The sequence below is a fragment of the Cyprinodon tularosa genome, unplaced genomic scaffold, assembly GCF_016077235.1.
Source record: "Cyprinodon tularosa strain WSP-4 unplaced genomic scaffold, ASM1607723v1 ctg527, whole genome shotgun sequence".
Classification (NCBI taxonomy): domain Eukaryota; kingdom Metazoa; phylum Chordata; class Actinopteri; order Cyprinodontiformes; family Cyprinodontidae; genus Cyprinodon; species Cyprinodon tularosa.
This window is the reverse complement of record NW_024039260.1, coordinates 118,416-144,579: the sequence shown is the minus strand read 5'-3', so window position 1 is coordinate 144,579 and position 26,164 is coordinate 118,416. Positions and strand designations below refer to the sequence as shown.

The 26,164-nt window shown below is 38.3% G+C and overlaps 1 protein-coding gene across 5 annotated transcripts in view; it reads right to left on the bottom strand.

The window, feature by feature from the left end:
• Positions 1-26,164, bottom strand: part of LOC119795927 (mitogen-activated protein kinase kinase kinase kinase 4-like) — a 162,457-nt gene that overhangs the window by 73,418 nt on the left and 62,875 nt on the right. For all 5 annotated transcript variants that reach the window (XM_038304170.1, XM_038304171.1, XM_038304172.1 and 2 more), the window contains exons 3-4: positions 24,259-24,315; positions 894-1,019 (exon numbers count right to left, since the gene is read on the bottom strand). In XM_038304170.1, the coding sequence (XP_038160098.1) occupies positions 894-1,019; positions 24,259-24,315 (183 nt within the window). The remainder of the gene's footprint in view (positions 1-893; positions 1,020-24,258; positions 24,316-26,164) is intronic.

The following is a 26,164-nucleotide window of genomic DNA, read 5'->3' as shown; positions in this document are numbered from 1 at the left end:
ACACACACCAGGGGTGTAAATCCCACCTATGATGGCGATTCGATTCAGAATCAATTTATGAACCAATGATTTGATTATTTTCGATACTCAAGAATACAGCACAATATGATTGGATTAATTATTATTATAAATTTTTTTAAATTTTTTTTACCTTACAGGCTAGACAATGTTTTAAATTTGAAATAAATCAATGAAAACTGTAATACCGTTATGCCTTTTATTTGAAAAGCAACAGAAAATGACAGAAGTAGCAAAATTGTACTCCACCTAGACCTATGAAAACCTCATTCACAGAAGAAAAATATTGCCTCTGTGTTTACGCGAGTGTGTGTGAAAGCAGAAAGAGGGTAGTGGCTAAAGGAAGCGAGGTAGGAGGGCAAAATAGGTTTAGCGCCACCGCAGCACGGGAGTCCGAATTACGTCCAGGAACAGAAAGAAAAACATGAATCGATACTCTTGCAGACGTGTCGATGCATCGGATCGTCGGCCTGGATCGATGTATCGATACAAAACGATTATTATTTACACCCCTAACACACACACACACACACACATATATATATATATATACATATTTGTATTTTTAGTTATTGCTACAACAGTTATGAACCATGTTCTGAATTAGTCCTGGTCATGATCTATTTGCATAGTATACCATATATGGTGTGATTATATAGATATGGTGTGATCCAGCAGATTATATATACCATAATCTGCTGGATTTTACTGATGTATTTTCAGATAAATCTGTGGCAGTCGAGCTTCAAATAATTCAAGGGATTCAACTACATTCATTGCTTAGTGCTGAATTTATTTTTACGTCACTGCAACACAAAGCTGTTGCATAATAGAGTGATGAGGTAAAAGTAAGGCAAGTCATGAGGTGAACTCACCCAGAGCTGGTCATCGTGGCCTGGTGGACTTTTCTTGATGAAGGCTCCATAATATGTGGCTATATTTCTGTGATGGGAATACTTCTTCAGCATGTTGATTTCCAGCTTGATTTCCTCCTCTTCATCCTAAAAAACAAAAACCAGTTGAAGTCATGAACGCATAAAATGATTTCCTGTATTTCTGATAATGTAAATAAAGAGACACAAGAATTAAAATGCAGATTTAAATATTATTGTGATTTCAGATGGATGGAGCTAGTTTGAGCTCGTTCTTCCCTTCTGTCTGGCAGCAACCCCCCTTTAAACACATTACTGTCACCTAAAGTGCTAGACAACAAAAGGTAGTTTATTACTCCTGTTAAATGTCATGTGACCATAAATGAAGTCCCTTTGTTAAATGAAGATTATATTTTCAAAAATTGATTATACTGCAAAAGCAATACATTTTCCAGCCCTAAAATAAAAAAAAATCCTTGCTCTTGAGGTGAAAACATGAAAATAGGGGTGAAAATATAAAAGATTTGTATAAAAATAGATGTTTCAAGATCATATAACAGATTTAAAAAATGGCTGATAATACTAATGTTTTTCTAACTTTTGCATCATCGAAATTCCCATTTATGGATCTAGAGAAAAAACCTCAAACCCAACGCTTCTTTTGCTTAAACTCAGGCGAATAAGCGCCTTTACAAAAAAAAAAAAAATATGTAAATGATTTTACGATACAAGCTAGATATATTTCTTGAATGTCCTGTACAACAGCTTTCAATGGTCTCATATAAGCATTCTGAATCTCATTCACTGTAATCTAACATGGATCCAGTAACAGAATAATTTGTGACTACAGCCTTAAACCTTCCATCTTGGGCTCCTGTTAGGTAATGTGGAGTCATGCAGTGCTCATAAAAGCGTGACTACATCTTTAATTAAGTTGCAACAAAGAAAAAAACAGTTATTCTTATATTAAAGCAAACAGTGCTTTACACATGACTACATTAACTGGACCTATTCTTCTCCAAATCAGGCTTGTTCTACTTTGGTGAATTAGACAGAAAATTGTTGCCCTCTTTTGTTCAAATGCTCAAAAAGACAAAAAAAAAAAGAAAGAGATCCTTTTTTTTTTTTTTTCAGCGTGTTTATGGAAAATTGGTCCAAGCAAGGAACCAAACTGTGTGCCGTCATTCAAAACAAACCCAGCTGGAACTCAGAACAGACCCAAACAAGCGGGTCACAGGCTTGGAGTATTATATACAACATAATGAGATCAAGTGATTATTCCTCCATCATTCCCACGTCACTGAACCTTAGTGCCAGTTTTGAGTGCTTCCCTTCAGCCAAGCTTGGTCAACTGAACTTACAATCATGACATGACGTTTTCCCATCTTTGGCAGCTGTTGTATTATCTGGAGCACCAGAAATACCAGCTGCACTGCTGAGTAAACTGTTTCATCAGCCAGCGCCAACTAAGAAAATAACAAAGAAAATTTTGGGATTTTCACATCATTCCTCCTGCAGTTTTTCAGGATTGATGTGAGTTTCATACTGACACCTCTTCAGTGGAAAATATATTTTTGTACAAGTGAACCACACAGTGAAACCAAATATAGACAAACGGTACCGTCTTATTACCAAAGGTTGGTCCTTTGATGCGAGACTCATATTGTCATGATCTCAGCGCTGATGTCGGGTCTGATTACTCATTTCCAACATCTGCTTAGCTCTGCCAGTTATTGTTAGCGCTTATCTGATCTGTCTGCTTCAGTCTCTATTTAACAAGTCTCCAGACCAGTCATCAGTGCCAGGTTATTTCAGCATCCCTGTGTTCTGACTACCTGATCCTGACCTGTTCTGCCTCTTGATCCCTGAGCCAGCCTGTCCCCATCTGATCTGTTTGCCTGACCTGTCTTCTGATTCCTGCTTGATCTCTGCCTGCTTGTGAACCAACCGGAATAGTCTCCCGACCCCTGAGCCTACCTGCCCTTGTCTAGCCTGTCAGCCGCACTGTGTTCTGTCGGCACCTCCCCAGATCTCTGGCCTTCGTGCTCTGACAACCGACCACGTCACCGACTTTTTCCCTCTCTGGATCATCCTGCCTACATTAGTCTGCTTGGTTCTGATCTCCTACCTGTCCTCCGACCACCAACACATCAGTGTCTGGAACTCTCTATGCAGCGACCGCAACGCCACGTTGGCAACCAGCCCTCTACCTCTGAATTCAGACTGAACTATAAGACCAGGTTAGTGACTCACACGTTCGTGATCATCCACTTCCCGAAAGACATGGTCACTAATCTGCTGTCTCCCCCAGCAGAGGTTCCTGCCTTACACACCAACGCCTCTACCCCGATTCTGTTTTCAATAAACGTTCTGAGAAATCTGTTTTTCCTCCTTGAATACTGGATCCTTCAGCTATGAGCCTGACAGATATGGGTAGCTGATCAAAATGTAAGAATACAATATCTTGTTGCCATTTATAAAACTGCATTACTCCATAGTTAAATTATACAGTCCATAGGCGTAACTTCCTTAAGGACTGGTGTGGACATGTCCCCACCAATCTTGACCGGTAGGGGGACAGTCCCCACCAATATTTTGTACAATATTTTGCTTTCGGTGCTGTGTATATCTGATTAAAACCCCATTCATGCCGCTCCTCAGAAAGAAAATAAAAAAAGTTCTCCCCGCTGCTCACCGTCCACAAACCCCGACAAAAAACTCAGAAAAAAGAATCTGTTGCCTCTCGCTTTCGCCCCATCACCCCCCTCCGCCCTCTCCCCATAACACCTGTCGCTTCCCTCCAACAATGCTAACCCATTCAAGGACAGCAGTGGACTCAGACTTGCAGGTGAGAGGGACTTGTGGAAATATTAAGACCTAATTTTAGTCAGGAGAGACTTAAAGTAGTAAAAGAATAGAGAATAGTGTAAAAATAAGTTAATACCGTATTTAAAATATAACTGAACCGATAGCCTATGATGGGTTAACGGGTCAGGTTGCGGGTTAAATATCAACGGGTCGGGTTCGGATTTGAATTGAAGATATCCGCGGGTGACGGGTCGGGTTCGGTAGTCATCCTAACGGTTTCGGGCGGGTGTGGGTTGGTAAAACTCGACCCATGCAGGTCTGTAAGCTACACTACATTCAGTATCGTTGCCATAGAAACAGACAACAGCGCCAATATATCAGAATTATACTAAAACACACGCAAATAATTTCCCACATAAAAAACAGGACTTTCAGTCCATTACAGTTTTCCGTTTTTAGAGGGTTGTTTATTTTGCGTTTATTAAGTGATGGCTGTGGTATATTAGCTTTCACTGCTATAAGCTTTCGCAGCAGTGATTGATTAATTTAAACACCTGCTCTACTGATGGTCTATCGGAGTTGGTGTTTAGGTTGAACATAAAGAACAACTTTTATTTGAAGCTTCTTGTAGCTACTGTTTTAATCCCGGCTTCACTTAAAACTTTTTCCTGACTTTGATAGTGTTGCCATTCAGTAGCAAGCACTGCACCCCTTTTTCTTTTATATGTACACGTACATTTAAGATTTAGCGTGTTATGTTGACAACTCATGAGCAAGCTGCTTTTTGCAATCTAGCAGGAAGGTAATGATAGGATCTTGCAGGTGTGACGTCACTCTGCAGGGGGTCCAAAGATAAAAAATTTAAACAATTTTGGCATTGGAATTTCAGATTTAAGGGAGTTAGAAGTTCACTTAGTAAAAGTGCAAAAAATAAATCTGATTACCGATTACTTTTAAGCTGGTTGAACATACAGACTGGTGACCTGTCCAGGGTGATCCCACCTCTCACCCAGAACGTGGCTGGAGATATGCACCAGCACCTCCTGATCCCACTGAGGGATAAGGTTAAAGAAAATGGATGGTTGAACATAGTCCGCTCTCCCAGATTCTATCAAATCAGTATTGATACCCTCAGGGGCGGATTTAGGAAATTTGGGGCCCTAGGCAAAGACAGGCAGGGGGCCCCCTGAGAAGAAAACCCATAAAACAGACCCATTCTACAGATAGAGAAATGTTAATAGAATAGGCATCCATTATTTGTTCTAGGTTTTGTCCCTCTCTTCTTGTCCCTTTTTCCTCTCTATTTATCAGCGTTCTGATGGCATTTTAGCCAAAGGATTTTTATCAAAAACATAATTAATGTGCACAAATAAGGATTAGTTGTATTAACCATACATGGAAACAGAGTTTTATGGGGCCCCCAGGAACTTGGGGCCCTAGGCAACTGCCTAGTATTGCCTAATGGTAAATCCCCCCCTGGATACCCTGCTGGTGAATGTTCTTGACAGAAAGACGGAGTTGCTTAATCATATTCTGCTTAAGGCCCCATAAGATCTTGTCCGAGTCCTGGTTTGAAAGTAAATTAGTTTTAAAAAGTGACCCAAAATTGACTGTCAATAAATGTTCTACAAAATTGATATATTTATTTGATTTCTTTGATTTGTACTGTCTGTTTAGATTTATGTGATATTTTTTGCACAAAATATATAAGTGAATATTGTAACAGTTATGTTTTCATTAAATTGATAAATGTTATTCGCATTTTTTTGGCTTTATCCTTTCCAACAACAAAAAAAAGGCGTCGCGCAGGTAGCTCCCTTTCCTTATGAGCCGTCCCCACCAACTTTCAACACAAAGTTACACCCTTGATACAGTCACTTTATAAGAGAGTCAGAAGGATTGAAATGATTTGTAAACTCACAACCATCATCAAGATGTTATACCAGGAGAATGCTTTAAAGGCCAACCTGTGTTTGAATGACTCTATCACTTCCTATGCAAAGATGCAGGAAGAAAACCACGGCAACTAAAGAAAACACTCTGATTTGCAGCTTAAACAGATTGAACACAAGCTCTGTGTTGAATTAGGTAACATCAACGCATGCTTTGAGGTGTTTTCTCGTTAACAAAAAGACCTTGTATTGACCAGTTTGACTGCAAACTATTGCATGAGGTTGATAACAACAACTTACTGTAGTCAAAAAATAAAAAAAAATGGCATCTGGCTGCCCCAACAGTCGGTTATGTGCGAGTCTTTCCCCCCTGAGGGTTCTTAGACTAACCCAGTCTGTTCCCAAACCTTTTATCTTTAGTCCCCTCCATCTGCTTTACAAGACTTTTTTTTTTTTTTTGACAGTAAAAAAAAAACAAAAAACTGTAAATTACAATTATATATTTCTTAAAGATTACCTTTAAAAATGGGTTACTTATTGAATTTATTTCTACCATGTGCGCCCTGCAAATACATTAGTATCCCCCTAGGGGGCAGGCCACCTACTTTGGGAAGCACTGGACTACCCAATGCATGGAGCATGTTTCAACTGGTAAAAATAATGTTGCTTACTTACTACCAGTTCCTATCATTACAGGTTGCCACCTCCTTCCTCTCTCCTTGTAGTAGGTACATAAACACATAAATATATATCATACAGTCAAATTGATTAAACATTTTTCAAGTCAAAACAAGGCCTGCAGGTTAAATGGTTTCCTGCCAAACTCCAACTTTTAAACATAACAATTTGATGAGTTTTAAACAGAAACTGTTTTTACTAAAGGCCTTCCAGTATATCGTATTCCATGTTAACTTAGGAAACTGGTTGTTTGGAGAAATTTACTTCTAAAACATAGCTGTTTTATAAACAGTTCTCTACAGTATATCTAAAAACATTAAGCTGCCTATATGTTAAGCTGAGCTGAAAGTGCTGTAAAATGAATTTGCTTTTCTGTGAAAAAAAAAAAAAGAATTCAACCACAAATATCCACAATTTTCTTCTTTTATATGGCAGCTTTTTATCAGCAGTTTTTTGTTGTTTTTTTTTCTTCAAGAATATCAGAAGAGCCAGCTTTGAATCTCATAGAGATGACGGGGTCAGCCAGTCGACCAGTCCCTGGAGTCACTGTCAATCAGCTGCTCAGGCAGACTCTGCCTCAGAAACCAACAAGGCAGTCAGATATTTCAGCAAGCAGGTCGCCAAGCAATCAGTCAGGGGGGCCAGCAGGATAGACCTCCAGCCAGCTAGTTCATCTGTTAATCCGCTCACCAGCAGCAGACCACCAGGAGTTCTCCTGCAGGCCACCATCAGTCAACTGACTCATCCGATATGGTACATTAATTGGATCTGAATAACAACTATACCAAGACCCTATCAAACAGAAAAGAAGCAACAACCCTGAATATATAAAAATGCAGCTTACAGTGGTGGTCCGCAGAGCATCCCAACGCCCTCAAAACGTCAGTCATGTCAGAGTTTTTGGGAACTATTCAGAATAATTAGAGATACTGTGGCCGCAGCAATGAAGAAAAACAACAGAAAGCATTCCAATGCATTATAAGCTTTGAGCTACAAATACAGCCCCAAAGAACAGCTTAAACATGGAGAACAATGAACAGCAAACTGCTATTAAACAGCGTTTACTCTCAGTTCTTCCCATCTATATGTGATCGTAACAATGCTTATTAACATTTCTAAATAGACCAAAATTGGGAATTTGGAAAATTATTCTTACTTTTGCACCTTAGCATTATTGCAAATGGCAAAACCAGGCAAAATCAGGTTGTCAGGAATCCAGTTTGTGTGGTCTGTTGTTTGTATTTGTCTCTCCCTCCACCACCAGGTGGCGCCCTGTCCTCGTTGGTCCTCCCTGCACACCTGCGTCTCGTTGGATCATTATCGGGAGGAGTACTTAAGCAGTGGACTGTCACTACCTCAACGCAAGAGTGTTTGCCAGTTTGGGGAAGCCATCCTGCAGCTGGATGTTTTGGCCTTCTTCCCCTGGAAGGTTTGTTTTGAGTCTCACACTGAGCAGGGGATAAACCTCCACAAGTTCCCTTCAAGTCCTCCTGGATTTCCAAGGGACAGTCCGCTCCATAGCTCCTCAGGATCCAACCAAGTCAAAACCTGTCCGCTCTCCAAGTTCCTACCTCTGGATAAACCCACACCGACTGGATTCTGGGAAGAAAGTTTTCTCCACTAACTTCCAGTTCACCAGTACACTGAGTTTGCTGAATCTAATCCCAGTTGATCTTTTCAATAAGACTGTTCAACCTTTATCCTGGTTCTCTGAGTGGTTTACTGCACACATATATATATATATATATATATATATATATATATATATATATATATATATATATATATATATATATATATATATATATATATATATATATATATATATATATACAGTGCTGCTTGAAAGTTTGTGAACTAGTTGAGTAGTTTAGATTTTTCTTTATTTTTACCATGATTTTCTTATTTTTTCATCACCAGTTTTTGTATATGAAATGTCAGGTTTATGTTCATCAATTCCATTCATTTGTTTTGAGGAAAATGTGGGAGTTGAAAGCAAACTAAATGAAAAACAGAATCAGAGCATCTGCAAAAGTAAATGAACCACAGCTGCACTGTTAAAGACTATCAGGTAAAAGACTCAGGTGAAGCACATGTTAGTGCTTGAGTAATCAATTAGGCAGACCAATCAAATGAGACGTCCTTGGGAAAAGTTTGGAGGTGCACTGGTTAAAAGGGAGACGAAACCAAACAAACCACTGTTGTGTCAAGGCATAAAGACCAGATCAACAATGCCGAGAGGAAGGGAGACATCTGAGGACGTCAGGAAGAAGGTGGTGACAGCCCATCAGACTGGGGAAAGCTATAAGACCATCTCCAAAAGATTCCAGCTTCATCCATCCACTGTAAGACAAATCATTTACAAATGGAGGGCACTAGGCATCACTACAACTCTGCCCAGATGTGGACGGCCGTCAAAACTTTCACAAAGAAGCACCAGAAAAATAATGATGCAGGTAAAGGCCAACCCATGCATCACCTCCAGAGAATTGCAGACCTCTCTGTCAGCGTCTGGGATAAATGTACATGCATCTACAATCAGGCGAAATATCAATAGACATGGCATTCATGGGAGAGTTGCTAGAAGGAAGCCTCTGCTCTCAAGAAAGAACAAAGCTGCACGTTTAAAGTTTGCCAGAGAACACTTGGACAAACCAGAGGCTTTCTGGAAGTCCATTCTCTGGACGGATGAGTCCAAAATTGAATTATTTGGCCACAATCACAGGCGCCATGTTTGGAGAAAAGTAAACACTGAATTTAAAGAGAAGAACCTCCTCCCAACAGTGAAGCACGGTGGTGGAAATGTGAAAGTCTGGGCCTGCTTTTCTGCCTCTGGACCTGGACGACTTCATATTATCCAGGGAACCGTCAATTCTCAGGGCTATCAACAAATTCTTGATCAGAATCTCTTGCCATCAGTCAGGGAGTTGAAGCTGGGACGGAAATGGATTATGCAACAAGACAATGACCCAAAGCATTCCAGCAAAAGTACCAAAGAATGGCTTAAGAGAAAGAAGATTTGCACTCTGGATTGGCCCAGTCAAAGTCCAGACCTCAATCCCAAAGAAATGCTGTGGCAAGATCTGAAACGGGCAGTACATGCCAGATGTCCCTCCAACATCTCTCAACTGGCAGAGTTCTGCAAGGAGGAGTGGACAAAAATCCCAAAAAGCAGATGTGAGACACTTGTTTGTGGTTACAGAAGACGTTTAGTTGAAGTAATGGCTGCAAAAGGCGGTGCCACAAGGGACTAACTGAAAGAGTTCACATACTTTTGCACTTAGCATATTTTCTGTCTTTGACAGATAAAATACTTTTGTTGAATAAATAATAAAAAGATGCATCTTTTTTGTCTTTGTGTTCCTTATCTGGAAGGTCCGCATTACAATTTGAGCTTTGGATGTTCATTTTACATGATTATTATTATTTTTCTTTAGAAAACAATAGCCATGTTTGGATGGTTCACAAACTTTCAAGCAGCACTGTATATATATATATATATATATATATATATATATTAGGGATGGGACGATTTATGAAAACCGTCAGAACCGTTCGGTTCGACTTTCTCGGTTTGGTTCGCCTGTGTTTCGTTCGGTTCTTGCGCTGCTCCTTTTTCTCATAGGGGAAGCGTTTACACTCCAGAGCAGAAGGTGGCGGTACTGCGACCAAAGCCAACCACCAGTAGTAAACAAGAAGAAGAAGAAGCGAAGCAGCTTAGCCGGGTGTAGCAGGGGAAAAAATCAGTTGTTGTGGAGAATTGTGTCGGAATGGCGAGTGGGAAAGAGCAGGAGTTGGAAGACGCGCCAGCAGCACTTTATAGGTCTGCTGTATGGGACCACTTTGCATTTAGAGTGACCTACGATGACGACGGAAAGAAAGTTGTGGATAAAAGTGCAACAGTGTGCAAGCATTGTGCAACACGTTTTGTTTACGCTAACAGCAACATGACCAACATGTCATGCTAACCCCGAAATCCCTCATACTCTGTCAGCAACCCCCGCTGCGCTCCAGACCGGCTGCTCAAAGCAAAGCCTACAGCCCCCAATGTGGCTCCCGTCTGCTCCCCTCTGAGTCCCTTGGAGATGGTAGAGAGCATTTGCGAGATGATTAAATTCAAAGCAGCAAAACATACGGAAATGATCCAGGGTTTCTGCGGATCTTTTAAAATAATTAGAATCCATTATTTTTGGGGGGATTTTTTCATTAATTCCATCAATTTTTATGGGATTTCGGTGTAACGGCATATATATATATATATATATATGCTTTGATTTTCTGTAGTTTTTTTCTCCTATAGTGGTATAACAAGGGTATTCTTTCAGCAAGTAACATTTTTATAGTCTCATTACCAATACTGTATGTAGGGATTTGATTAGTCAAAAATAATCGATCAATCACAGTTAATCCGGTTATTTGAGTTAGCCCAACATGTTTGATGCTTTACCATTTTGTAGGTTGAAACCATAGCCAAGCAAAGTGGTATTTGGATAAAAGGAATTAATAATCCAAGATTTTGACAGTATGCTGAGCTACAAGCTCAAATTCGTCTGAAATGAAATAAATAATAATGATACATTTAAGCCCAATCATCATTATGATATCATTGTATTCAGGGCTGCAATAACAATGCACAGATTTAATAAAGTTTATTCTATTTAAAAAAAATGTATAAATAAATCACCTGTCATTTAAAATGCCTGCTGTCAATCCATGTTTCTTAAGTAAAGATGTTTTACACACACCAGCAGTTCATTCAGGGCAGTTGAAGCTACTTCAACAGAAGCGCTGCTAATACAGTTAAACCATAATGTTCTATCACCTCATGACACAAGTCATGTTTGTTTGTTGCAGAGCAGATGCTTTCCTCCCTCACCACACCACGGACAAAAAAAAGATAGGACCTTTTGCAGCCTCAACTATTTACCCATTTAAAAAAAAAATTATATTGTTAGGTGGAGGCACAATTAAGTTTGAGTTTCCACAGCATAAAACCCTTGAAACCAAAAAATTACAGCAGGAAATATATGCATGTTAGAAAGGAGAAAACAACTTCAGTGACAGAAAACAATGAAACTTGTTCTCAAACCAGATGTGTGTGCATGTGTCAGAAGCATTTATGATTAAAATGATCATATGTTTATCATGCTGTGAAGTAACTGGAGAATAACAGCCATAAAATGTTCTCAAATAAGAATAATACTAGAAAAATAAAAGGTATAGTGAAGTAAAAATATTTAAGTGTTTTTTTTTTATGCAATAGAAAATGCAGCAAATGCAACTAACATTTCACTTACATGTGAAACTTTAAACATTATATGCTTAAACCAAAAAGACCATAATCCATTTGATTATGACAAAATAAAGCAATATGCTCCAAGCGTCTGTCCTGATCGTGCTTTGATCGTTCCTCTTTGGGCCTAAATAGAATCCCAGCACTGGGCTAAATGACCTAACAGATACAGACATGGCGCCACCTAGAGGCAGAAACATTAAACTACAAGAAAGTCAGATGGTAGCTATTAATGCAGCTACTAAATAATTCGCAGCTGTGCTTTAACGTCTTGCTAAAAACCGACAGCTAAGAGGATAGAGCTTAATAGATTACTAACACCTGTAGCACTATTAACTAGAACATGTCCTCAGGTCTATTATCACATTGTGATCGTAATGCCGGAAGCAGTAATGTATCTCTGCTCCTTTTTTATGTCTGCTTCCGTCTCCTTGAACCCCAGTCGGCCTCAGCAGATGGCCGCTCACACTGAGCCTGGTTCTGCTGGAGGTTCCTTCCTGTTAAAAGGGAGTTTTTCCTCTCCACTGTCGCCACAAGCATGCTTGGTGTGAGGGATTGCCTTTGAGTCAATGAGTCGATTCAATCATCTGTTTTTCCTTAGATAAAAACTAATTTGACTGGATGATCTGGTGAACTGTAAAGTGCCTTGAGATGATGTGTTATGAATTGGCGCCTTATAAATAAACTGAATTGAATTAAACTACTCTCTCATAATGAACGTCCTTTATATTTTGTCCTTCCTCAGCTTATTTAAAGTCCACACCTTTATTTTTGGACATTCATCTCTGTCCTTCTTGCCCTTGCAGCATCACTTCCCTTTATTGCCTCCGATAATGACTTTAGTGCCACATTCATTTATTTCCTCTTTACAGCATGCATGCTTTCCTTTCTCCTTCATCACTTTCTCCCTACTTTCCCTCAAGTGCAGTAATTTGCTGAAAACAAAGCCTCCTGAAGCCACTCATTATTCTTGGGGACGAAAGATGCGGGGAGACTCGGTGGCGGCCATATTGTTGCTATAGTATTACAGCACACAATTGGAGCCGAGCTAGCAGAAACCATGACACCAGAGGAGTGGACAGCCGCAGGGTGGAACGTGTCGGAAAAATCAGGTTCTTGGCCTCCAGGGACAAACAGGCGATGACATGTCTCTGACAAGCATTCAGTTTTCCTGCAGTAGCCTGCAAATCTTCCCTGTTCTTCATTTTGATATTTTAAAGATAAATTGACTAGTTGTTTTGGACATGTTGGAAACAATGTTTTAGTAAAAAATATGTGTGTAAATGTGAGTTGACAAAACTCCACATAGCTGTATATGGTTTAAAATCATATTTTTTATTACAGACCAGATGCTTGACAAACACGCCGTAGATCTCTGACCAAAGAATATTCAATAAGCTTAGGTGGACACTCAAATAAAAACAGAGTGATAAAGTTGCTCTTACTGCCTAACCCTAAGTGTTTAACCACTACTGGCATAATTAATCAATTCAATTTAGTTCATTTATATAGCGCCAATTCACAACACATGTCATCTCAAGGCACTTTACACAGACAACACAGTCAGAATGGTTGAAAGTTTTTATTAAAAGTAAGTTAAAGTTGTAGGGAAACGGTTGTTCCAACCGTTGCATTTCCGAATTCTCCCGAGTGGAGCATGACTGTACAAGAGTGAATAAAGTGAATGTGATTGGTCGTTTATCAAGAGGCGGAAGATTCGCTAGCAAGTTTGGTTGTGGCCGGTGTCTTGGAAGCATCTTTTTTTTTTTTTTTTTTAGGTTCCCAATGGGAAATTCTATTGGGACTAAGTAGCACTAAATTGGTGACTTAGAAACGACACTGTCAAGGAACGCTATGGAAAGAGGAAATATGCAAGAGGAGGAGAGTTTTGTGTCGGAGGTCGTGCATGAGTCTCCTCCATCATACATTTTTTATTTAGAGGAGGAAATCAGGGATGAAGATGATGTGGAAGAGGACGCCAGGGTGGCAGAAGCTTGGATTGGTGTAGAAGTCTTACAGCCGTACATGTTTGAGCCCTTGCCTCGCAACGCTGCCAGTTCTGTTAGCTCTACGCCTGCTGAAGACACAGACGTCCATCCCTGTAAACACTGGGACGTAACTCAATGGGAAAGGAAATGATTCTTATTTTTTCTTTCAACTGTTGCGTATATTAGCTGCGACATATGAATCAAGATGCTATGACCGAAAATATTTGATTGACAGATGGCCGTTGATATATGATTGGCCGAATTAAGGTGTACAAGCTTACTTCTAACTAATTTGGCCTGCATAGAATAACAACAGAAAAAAACAACTTATTTTAAGACAGGATTTTGTTTTAAAATAGAAATTTTATAGATTTTGGGACAATATCGTCTGATAAAAAGTACATTTACATACATGTTTAAGCCAGAATGATTCGACATTTAAATATGACTTCCCTACTACTTTAAATGAGAAAAGGAAATATGTCTATTTCTGTCTTTCCTAATGGAATAGAATTATTCTTTAACATGAACTCCAAACACCAGCTCCCACTGATGCAGCAGGCGTTTACTCACACGTTCCTTCATTTTTGTTTCACACTTCTATAGCAAATGGTGGAAATGGGTGGGAGGTGACACAGTGTCTGCTTCATTCCATGAGCAAAACACACAAAGAAAGAAAAGGTAAAGGAGGGAAGAGAAATAATTCCCCTCAGGTCCTGAAAAAAAAGAAAGAAAAAACAGCCTATCGACCCTTAAGCAGGGATTTTCTCACTAATCAAGATCAACGGCTTCTCACCTGAACCCTGGTGCATTATATCACGCTACAAGCTGCAGTTAAAGACATAGAATACAGCTGCTGCTGTCACATCTGTCTCCTTTCCTCCGGTGTTGTTTCTATCTCATGTTGCAGAGAAATACCGAAAGCCAACAGAGATGGCGGCTAGTAATAACACAGGTTATAAGTGGCATTTATGGTTAAAAAAAAAAGGGCAGAGATTAGGAAACAGACAAGCAAGAATAATTTAATTAAAGAAAGAAACATATGATAAAAAAAACAACAACTAACAGAGCTGAAAAAACATCCAAGTAGCAGTAGCCCCTCCTGCTATCCTACTGCACTTCAGATGAACCTTAGAGGAGTAAAGCAGAGGGACACGCTAATTTTCTCTCCTTATCTGAGCTCTGAGACTCTTTCTGGCTCTCAGTCTTTTTCCTCCCCTTCAATTAGATCCTCTTATAACCCATTAGAATTAAATGATAGGAAAAAATTTCACATTAGACAAGCTCTAGCTTTCAAGGAGCAGTAGTTTGAATTCTGCATGGTTTATGTTGTATTTACTTCAGTAGCAAATGCATAACTGGAAACATAGATTTCATAGATTGTACAAAGTTAAGTTCTAAGGAGGTTGGTGTTTCTGGGTGATATTCGTGCAAAATAAAAAAAAATAACTAACTATCTAGAGCAGCCCACCAACCCTCAGTGTTGGGAAAGTTCTCTTTCTACGTGAACTAGTTCAAAGTTCAGTTCACACATTTTAAAATGAACTAGTTCAGTTCATAGTTCATAATTCAAAACCAAAAAATGAACTAGTTCATAGTTCTTTTTTTTTTTTTTTTCATATATTGCTCAATTACACCATAGCCTACTGTAGAACCACAGACAGCAATTATTTTATCAGTTGTAACACTGAAACTGTGCGTCAGATTTCATCTTCATATCCAGTTTTGAATCCTTATCCAACCAGGGTTTACATTAGCATTGAGGGGACAGCATTTCCCCATTGTTGCTTTAACGCTTTGTTGCTGTCCATTCACTTCACACTAGTAGCAGCTGCAGCTTTCACCCCTACAGTATATTCTCAAAAACATCAGGAAAAATGTGCTGCTTGAATGGTCTTTTTTATGAGTAATTATTAAAAGAAAAACAGGAAAGTAGTCTTTAAGGTGCAAATGTTTTTTTTTTTTTTTATAATTTTTTCCATTTGAAATTCCATTTCAATACATACTAAAAAGGAATACTGGAATCCTGGAAAATTATACCAGGCAGGTTTAACAAACAAGTTACATGGATAGTAAAACCCTCAAGAACAGGGGTCTTCTATGTTTTCCAGACCAAGGACCCCCAAACTGATGGCGAGATGGAACGGGGACCCCCTAACTATATACATTGTATGAAATTGTGTCCTATAGTCACTCTATTACAGATGGAGTAATGTAAAGAAATTAATTTCTCCCTGGGATTATTAAAGTTTTTCTGATTCTGATTCCTGGTTGTTGTGAAGGAAACGGTGCCCAGCTTGAAAGAGCTCCTGTGTGTCACTGAATGTGAGCATTGATGACTGAAATACATCTTCTGCCTCCATTTATCTGTTTACTACAGTGTGTTGATTTCATGTTAATGAGTATTTAAAGACATTTCAATTAGTGGGGGAAAAAAATGCAGAGGGGGGAATATAAAAATATCAACTAACCATGCAGACCCTCATGCAGTACCTCCGTAGACCCCCTAGGGGTCGCGGATCCCCTGTTGAAGACCTCCGTTCAAGAAGATTTTACTAACACAAACTGAGGGACCAGGCTGAGGTAGGAATTTAAGGTTACTGAAGTGCGGATTTTTTTACTGAAAGCCGGCGGGCAAACTTGTTGCCATCATCCTCACCGACCACCTGGTCATAAAACTGTTTTAAGTGATCATACTGCTGCTTTGTCGCCTCCACGCTGCTGTGGCTTCCATACGGCATTTTGTTTTGATGACGCACGCGGCTGTAGGCTACGACACTGGTAGCTGGTGTTGCCAGATTGGGTGTTTTTCCCGCTACATATTAAGGCCTGTTTACGGTGTGATGTAGCCGGGGTTTCGCCTGGAGGGCTTTATAGAAATCTGGCAACCTATTGAACGGAGCTGAACTGAGTGAGCGTGACGTTCACAGACACCAGAATGAACGAGTTCACAATAACGTTCATCAGGCAGTAATGCAGTACGTTCAGTTCACGTTCGCCCAAAATATGAACGAGTTCATGAACTTTCGTTCAATGAACGCGTTCAGGCACAACACTGCCATTCCTAAACCAAAGCACTTAAAACCAAGACAGGGACTTACAGAATTCTAATCAGTGAGTTTAAAAAGGTAGAAAATACTGTTCTCCACCATAATGAGTGAATATTTAAAGTTATTATGATAAAAAGGTTGTTCAAAGAATAAACAATACATCCACTGATCATCTCATCATTTTGGGAACTTTTTTTCATTTGCAAGGTGCTGTGAAACTGCACCCTCTCTGAAGTCTTTAACGAGCTTCAGAAATGGTTCTGAATACTTGACCTCTCTTCCTTAGGGGATAGCGGACCACTTATTGGTTGGTTTCCTTTCAAAGAACCCGCTTTTAAACATGAACTTTCAACCACACTGGAGTAGCATCAACTCAGAGGGTTAAAGCAAGTTTTGATTTTAGTTTAGAGAGCATGTTCCTTCAGATCTTCAAAATATGTCCCAATTTCAGATCTTCTGTTACAGATTTAAGGTAAATACTGGTGCCTTTTGAGGTAATCCTCATTCAAAGAAAAGAAAAACAATGTTCAGCTGTTCATAAAACGATGTGTGAAAAAGTAACATCAACATTTTCAGGGATGTAGTTTCCTTTTATAGAGCAATATGCCATTGCTCAAAATTAACATGAAAATACACAGGAGGCATGCTCTGCCATCTATGTAGATAAAACTAAAATCTGGTGCAAACCCAAACATTTAGAGCAAATAGGCAAAAGTTTTGAAGTCTGAGAACATCAGTACGGCAGATGATGCGTTATGCTTTGGGGGAGCTTTGCAGCAAGAGTAACTGGTCCACTTCCTCAAACTGATAAGGAAAGACCATTACCATTGGCAAGGATGCCGCCACATTTCTTAAACAGCGTCTTAAGAAAAAAATAATTCAATATTTGGAGAAGCCGCCTGAAAGCCCCGCTCTGATTCCTGTAAACAAATTGTAAACAGAGCATAAAAAAAATAAAATGTGAGGAAGATGGCCATGAAAGCTGACTGCACCTTAAAAGCAAATCTACCAATAACTTTGAAAACTAATGTAAACTTCTTCTTCTAGTCTCAAAAAGATATAGAAACAAAAAAATATTACTTTCAAATGGAAAAAAAGGAAAAATTTAATCCAAAGTTACATAAAATACCTCTGGTTTTATGGAATTAAGTTTGTCCAATTGTGGTTGGAAGCAAAAAACACATTTTGTAAATATAGATTTGAAAAACAAATAAAGATAGAATAAAAAGTGCAAGCCGGAAATGAGAGGAGCTCCACGCCGCTGAAGGTTCTCTAAATTGAAGTGCTGCAGGGTGTAAACACTTTGCATCTCAAATATCATGTTTGCTCTGAACGCACCTTAAGTTCTTCCTTTCCTTAATATTTTCTAGTAAACAATGTAAAAGAGGTCTCCTTTAAGATTAGTCACCACTATTACCCAGTTGAGTCATTTTTGATTAAATATAAAAAGAATATTGATACCGCTGCACTTTCTGTAACAGTTACTCTGAATCTGGTCCTGTGAGTACGCCAGGCGTCTATGGCAAGGTATTTGTAGCTTTATTCTGAACAATACTTATGAAAAGGTTGTTTTATTTGGAATGACAGAATATAAAAAAAACACTTTGTGACCATTTTTTCTTATGTAATCTTTTGCTTCTGTTGGCCAAGTTTTATATCCACAAATGTAAAATTATTATTATTATGACTAAAGCCTCATATATCTCTTTTTTAAAGGAAGCAACATTTTATTTTTCTACATTATCCTCTTCTAACATACAGGCTATTAAAACTTTATCCTCTAAATGCAAAATATTTAAAGTTATTTTTTTATTTATTATTACAATTTTTTTTTCAAACCCTGGTGATTGTTTTTCAAAATTGCAGTTATTTCTTCTTGTATTACAAAAAATTCTCTAATAAAGTTTAAAAAAAAAGTTCTTCCTTTCCTAGCCAGTCATCTTTCATCCATCCCTGGACTTCTCTGTAATATACACAGGGAGACTTTTAACAACTCCTTTCTTTGCTTCATAGAAATAGTGAAAAACTGCCAAGTGTGTCTGTAGAACTGAAGCCACCAACTTCCTCTGTCCAGCTATTGTCCAGAGGAAATGCACAGTTTAGTGCGTTGGAAAGAGAAAAATCAAAGTATCCCACTGGAATACAGATAAATGATTACTTCCATGTAGCGATTTCCCTACATATGCATTTCTCTTCAGCAATACCGTTTGCATGAATGCATTAACATATTTCCATTACATGGCCCTGATATATCCCCTTGGATTTAGACGGTTGGAAATGTAGATTTGTTCCAGTGTTCTGTCAGATTAGCATACCCCGTCAGACCAGCATATCCATAGCAACCATACACTTCAAAAAACACCAAAAACTAAGAAATTAAATAGCTTTTTTATACATGATTAAAGTAGAACGGCGTATTAGGGCCTGCCTAGAGATTTTTTAAATTTTTTTTACTTTGAGAATAAAGTCGTAGCATTACGTGAATGAAGTCGTAACATTACGAGAATGAAGTCATCATACAACAACCTGTTTCAGACAGAAAGCTTGGAGCTTCGACCGGCTTATGTCGGCCGACCGGCTCCACCAAACAGCGACCTGAGTCCACTTTGACATCCTGCCCAATATGATGCTGGTGTGCTAAAAGATTTCCTTATTTTTCAAACCAGAGTCAAAGTATAACTTCACATGATGCTCGACATTCCTCATTTTAGGAAAGACAGTGATTGTTGTAAGAGTTATCATAAAATACAAGATTCTCGTAATTTTACGACTTTATTCTCATACTTTTACGACTTTATTCTTGTAATGTCGTAATGAAAAAAATCTAGGATGGCCCTAACAGTCCATGGATATATTTAGAGTGCGTTTAGAGAAGGCTCTAGCTGCACTTGCAGCCATCTACGTCCTGTACAAAACGCGTCCTGTACAAAACAAACCTCCTGCCCAGCCAATCATTGATGATATTGATTTGGACATTACGTCTCCTCGGATACAGCGGCTTGGCAGAGCAGAAGGAGGATTAATTTCAGTTAATCAAACGTGAGCAAGATGCCTACTACTAGCAAGGTTGTAGTTGGCCCATAAAAATGTAATTATAATCTTGTTCAATGTTGGGATTAACGGAATAGTTCAATCCATGATCAAATTGCCTTAAATTCTGCATTTTTAAGTTTTGCATAATATTTATAACTTTTATAAAATCCTCCTAGTGTGAAGTAATGAAACAGAAAGGGAGGCTGTCTGCGTTTAAGCAGTTAAGCTTTAAATTCTGTTAACCTCAGACTAAAACTTTTTTGTTCATTATATCACGCATATTTGAACTAGCCTACTTGAGTTTAGGTATGCTTTTCAGGTAAGTTTGTGTGTTTACCTTCAACTACAACTTTTTGTTTGGGTATGCTAGTCTAATGAGGTATGCTTATCTGACACTTAGAGTGTCAAACTAGTATACTCGTCTGACGTCTTGCGCATGAATATTAACTATGGGTATGCTGATCTGACGGGGTATGCTAATTTGACAGAACGCCGGCCAGCCATGGGAAGACTCTCCCTCCTATTGTCCTGGTGGGTTTTATTTTTTTTTTTTAGCATTTTACTAGTGGATTTTACCAAGTGGATTTCTAAACATGGCTTCAAAAATCTGGCATGTGACTTTAAGATTTGTTAAAGCTGTGAATCTCTTTCTGACAGGAACAACAAGACGAGGCAGAAATGAAGTGGACAGCTCCAGCTGGGATAACTTCATTGGGGAGGAAAGCTAAATAAAAAAACTAAACTTCAGGAAACTTTAGGAAATACTCCTTTATGATTTCATTATCGTTTTTAGATAACATGTTCATCTTCATCTTCAAGCAAAGTATATTCCTGCATGTTAAAGTGTCGGCTGAAGGCTCAAACTGCTTAGGCAGTTGTCTCCCTGGAGGTGTGTCAGGCTGCAGTCAAAGGAAAAACACCAGGGATGGAAATAAAGGCAGGGAAAGCTGCAGAAGAAGCAAATATTCAAGCTTCAACACATAATGCAAGAGGTGTTCTTCCTACAGAAAGGGAAAGACACTCAACAGTTCTCAGCTATAGTTGAATATTCTACATTTTCTCAGAAATAATCTGATTTAGTCTCTTAAGCCTCCATTTCCAGCTTGATTAGCCCTGACTAGCAGCTCGAAGCTCAATAATACAGTGTTTTATTTATAGTGGTGTTGGCTCGTTGAGCACAACCAAGCAGCATTGACAAAAACACTCTTCAGAGTGGCTTCTGTTACTGAGTAAAGGCTCTTAAGCACCAGTGAGCCATTTAGAAAAAGAAGTCACACATAAATGACGAGTTGAGGCCTTTTCTGTGGCTCACTGCAGCTGCAAGAGAGAGCAAGATATTCATCTGATAACAGGAAGGCTGAATGGACAACAAAAACAGGGCTGTCATAGAAACATGTTCTCTAGACTATTATTCCATGAGTTCTCTATTAAGGGGAATTTAAAGCAAATATTTAAAAAGATATACATTTTTTCTGGGGGGGTTTACCTAGCCTGGGTGCCATTCCGAACTTAGTCCCGCCCACAACGTTTGAGGTCGGGAAGTTCGGTCTGGCATTGCTCAACAGTAGCGCGAGTATGCTAGCACAATATCTGGCGGGCCAATCAAATTGTCAGGGCGGGCTTTATACGATGATGGACAGATGATCAACAGTAACGTAATCAACCACGTCACCAAAGCGCGCTTGGGTGACAACAACAATGGCTGCCGCTTAATATTGAGGTGTGTAGATTCTGCTATTAGGTCTGTTCTAGAAGATATCGACAGCAAATTAATTTTAAAAGAGGAACAGAGAAACGCGATCAAGGCTCATCTTCTTATTCTAGGCGTGAAACTGCACGCTTTGATTTTTGTGGACAACAACTATGCCTCGCTTAACATACGTCACGCACTCCGTTGCTCTTATTGGTTGTAGGTCTATCCAATTGAGAGCAGAGGCATTTTTTTTCCTGGTTCGTTCAAAACACGCCCCATAATCACAGCTCTATGGAGCAGTATCAGACTCATATTCTGACTAGAATTGAGTAGGACTACGTCAGGCTAGACTTTACCAATGGTTGACAATAAATTAAACAAAAGTTTTCTTATTTGTATCGCTTGACTACTAAATGTTTTTTGTTCTTCTAAATTAGGCATCTACATGCATTTCCTTAATATTTAGTAGTATTACTTTAAACTGTATTATTACGAGTAACACTTTTTAAGTTTCCCTTGACAAGCTGCTCACAAAGGGATGTCTCCAGTTCCTTCTAACAGGTTTTGTAGAGCTTTACTCAAATACACTTTATTAAACGCGGCCCACACAGTGGGACATAGATCAGAGTTTTACATTGGCTTCAACTAATCATTATAGTTGCTAGCTCTACAGGTGAGATGATAACTTAAGAAGGGGACTGGTCCAAATGTCATCATGCTTAGAGATGTGCGCACTAATGTACTACTCTACGTAACGCATTACAGTCACCTATATGGCAATGCTGCTTCTACATGCATTCAGCCTCACCACAGGCTCACACATCATCAATAATAACAATGACAAGCCAGAGGAAGGAGCATGGCTAATATGCTTATCTGGCAGGAGCATGACCTCACACTATTTGATCAAATCAAGGTAAAGATGTTTTTTTTAAAATAAACAGCTACCTTAGCATTGAGTGACAAAAATACCACTATGTTACTGAGGCTGACTGTTTGGAGTTAACTGACTATAGAGAGTACTGAAGATCACCCCACAATTTAGCAAGCATTTTATTTTTTCTTATTTTCTCTAATTTAGAGATTTCAGGAAAGGAGCTTAAATTATAACCATGATACCATAAAGCCATATTTCTTTTGCTCAAGATTATATGGTTTGGATTTGCCTAAAAGCCCTTGCCTATTTAATTATTGCCAGATGTCTTGTTTTGTTGCTTCAGTATTTACACATTATAAAAGTCACCAGTCCTTTCTTGCAGAACAGCTACAGGACAGTTAGGATGGTGTTTCATTGTTTTCAAGCTTCCTCGCTTTTTGGCAAAATATAAGGTAATAAAATAATGACCAAATACTAAATATGATTTCTTTAGAATAAAGTCTCCAGCAATGAGGGTCGTTGTCTCTGTTTCCATTATTTTGCTTTGCTGGCTTGTTTTAATTGACCTTCCAGCCATTTTGGTACAGGACCCATTTCCCTGTGACATTCCCTTTTAACTGCTACAGCCAGTTTTTATTCAGTTTTTAGTCTTTGTCCTGCGGTTATTCACACATATTGCACTAAAACAGATTTGTATCTGTGACTCAGGGCCCATCTACTTCCTGAAATGCACATTGCCATGAGGTTATTTTCAAAGCTGTACAGTCATATCTAGTAAATTGGAATATTTGAGGCTTTAATGTCTGATTAAGATTTTTTTTCTAATACTAACTTTAAACCGCTACTACATGTACATTTCAATAAACCAAGAAATCTGTACCAAAAAAGGGTTTGTATTGTTCTGATGCAATGTTTTAATCTCATATTAGGAATCTATGAATAAAATAAAACAGGAATTATATCTTATATAGAGAGCGAAGAACATATTTTGTAGATTAAAATAAAAAAAAACAAATGTAATAAAGAAATAAAGCTAAAAAAACAAATAAATCAGCTGTTTTCTCAGATTTTCAATATATTTTTCAAAAAAATATATATTTTAATGTTTTAATTGTTTAATTTTGAATTCTTTGCAGATTTATTATTTCTAAATCATTATTCTTTATTTCCTGTTTTCAGATGGATTTTTACAAACTGTATTGTTGTAAATTGGATCTGATCACATTCTCTTTATATGAAGCCCAATAAAAACACTCGCTCTTGATGCGCACACAATAAGAATGTTTCTAACCTCCATGCAGACTAATATATGTGTGTGTTTGCCTGTGGCAGGTAGGAGAATCCATCCTTCCGTCTTTGTTTAGGAAGTCTTAGTATTTCCATTTAATATCAGCCAGAAAAACCTTTAACAAAAGCGGATCTAAAAAAAATGCAGCTAACTTAACCCTCTTTAACTAACAAATGAGAGCACAGAAAATGCTGATGTAGGGGTTGGCCCGCTGGAACATATAAAAAAAAAATAAATAAAATACAAGGTAAGATCTAAAAAAATTTTGAAAAAATTAAATCGTAAAATATAAAATCTTTGAAAAAATAACATTGGAAAAAATATATAGAAAAAAAGGGGAAAAAATTTTAAAAATGCCAAGTTACTCTCAAAACCTTATATGAATAAAACCTTTTTAAATGTTTCAATTTCTGGATTTGTTTTAACAGAATTTCCATCTAGAATACCTGTTCTTTGCTTTGCAAAAATAAAGGAGAAGAATTCACTCCATATAAATGGGCATAACTTGGCCTCATTTACCTGAAACAGCATCATTTAAAATCACAATGTTCTGCCTTTTTCTATGCAAACATTAGAAAACATCAGATATAACAAATCTGTTAATACCACTTATAAAAAAATCATTTAAACACTAGCTTGCAGTTTTCCATAATATTTAAACAGTTTCAGAGCAGCGTAGGTCCCTCTGTTCAGCCATCATCACCAGGATACACTGCACACTGCGTTTAATGACTTTTTCACAATAAAAGACTAGAAGATCTCACTGACTTCTGTGACGTCCATGACCTTGATGGCGGCCAGCTGTCCAGTCTTAACATGTCGACCCTGGAAAACAAAAGCAGAACAAACAGAAACAGGGATGAGAAAAATATAAACCCATAATTTATCAATCTGTGTGCCCATTTTTCAGTTCAATGGTTCCATTATAGAGCAATCGATGGAACAAAGAGACGTTTAAACACTTTTTCTTTTCCCATCTTGTTTACAACGGCCAGAAATGAATTTCCAAGCTTTGCAGACTGATGCTAGGAGTCAAAAAACCTCCAGAATGACAGTTTTATGAGCTGAAAAAGCCTTCAGAGTGATTCATTTGGTCATAAAGCCTAAAAAACCACATTGAAAACAAGTTATTTTCTGCCACAATGGCATGGGGAATCACAGACGAACATCCAGACATTCAGCATTCTTTAAGAGACTTAAAACAGTGTTTTCAGTGTGGACTTAAGGAAAGAAATAAAAATAAAATAAGCATACAGCAAAAGAGCGCAAAACATAGTCCAGTAAAACACAGCATGCTTGTCTAGTGTTAACGACCCCTAGTGCGGCAAAAAGTGAATGCCTCTTTATCTTCCACTAAACTGTCTAAGAAGGAAACCAAAAAATTAAGTTTAGTTAAAAGCAACGTTATCACTTAATCTAAAAAAAAAGAAAAATGAATAGTAAGTTTAAAATCATTGATAAATATAGGTAGTAAACATGCATTTAGAGACAGAAGCGGTCGACAGACAGTACAGCCTAACCAGACTGGAAAAAATTGAAATCTAGAGAAGGATTTTTTCTTAAAATAAGTGCATTTGTTCTTGAATTGAGGAGATATAAGAGACATTTTGCAAATGGAACAAGACAATTTACATTTAAAATAAAAAAAAACACAATTGGATTGTCTTATTTCTAGTGCATATTGCCGAATTATCTTATTTAAAGAGTAAAAATACTCATTCCATTGGGAAACTATCTCATTTTCCTATTCAAATCAAGGGTAAGACATTTTTACTTGTTTCTAGATCGTTTTTCCAGTGCAGTGAGGTGTGATCAAATGTCAACACAACCAGAAAAAAAGAGGGGAAATATGTCTGCATCACGTTTGTGCGACCGTGTCATTTCATATACCTCTATACTGTCACATGATCAGCTTTCTTTGAGAGAAAAGGGGGGCTCGGACACATGAACCTCCGGCCCTCCGGCTCCTAGAGCAGCCGTTGCGGCCCGCAGCCTGAGTGCTGAGAGATTAAACCATTTGGGTTAAGCCACTGGAGACGTGTGAGAGCATGTGTAGATGTATGTGAGGGCGGGGTTAGCGAAAAAGGTCAAGGCAGGCTGAGGGGGACAAACTGCCAGAGTGACAGGAGAACACATTTGAGCTGGTGCTAAACTCTGGGAACTTTAGCAGCAGGCAGGAAGACATGTTGCTTAAAAAAATAACATAACCAACACAGATGGAAAGAAAAAGATCTATTCTAAACATCCAACTATCATTATTCATGTGAGGACAGCATAGAACTTTATAAAACAGATTAACAAATCCGAGTCACAGACAAGACAACATGAGGGAGAAATTTCTGTCAAATTAATGCTTTTTTTTTTTTTAAACACACCTTGCTTGTGTTTATTATGAATTAAGGAGGTCATCAAATACTAAAATGCAACCATCAGACATTTAAACTGAGACTAAAGGTCAAACTAATCAGCAATGTATGACCAATGAAGAAGAAGCCTCAATCACAATCTTTAAAGAACCCATAATATTCCAATAAAAAGCATTAAAACTCTACTATCTAAATCTGATAAAACTACCCTAGGCTGAAAAATTAGGAATCTGTCTTTGTGTTCTTCAGCATGATGTGTCTAAAGGACATTAGAGATCTTAGTTGAAATAAAGCCCTACCCAGACCAA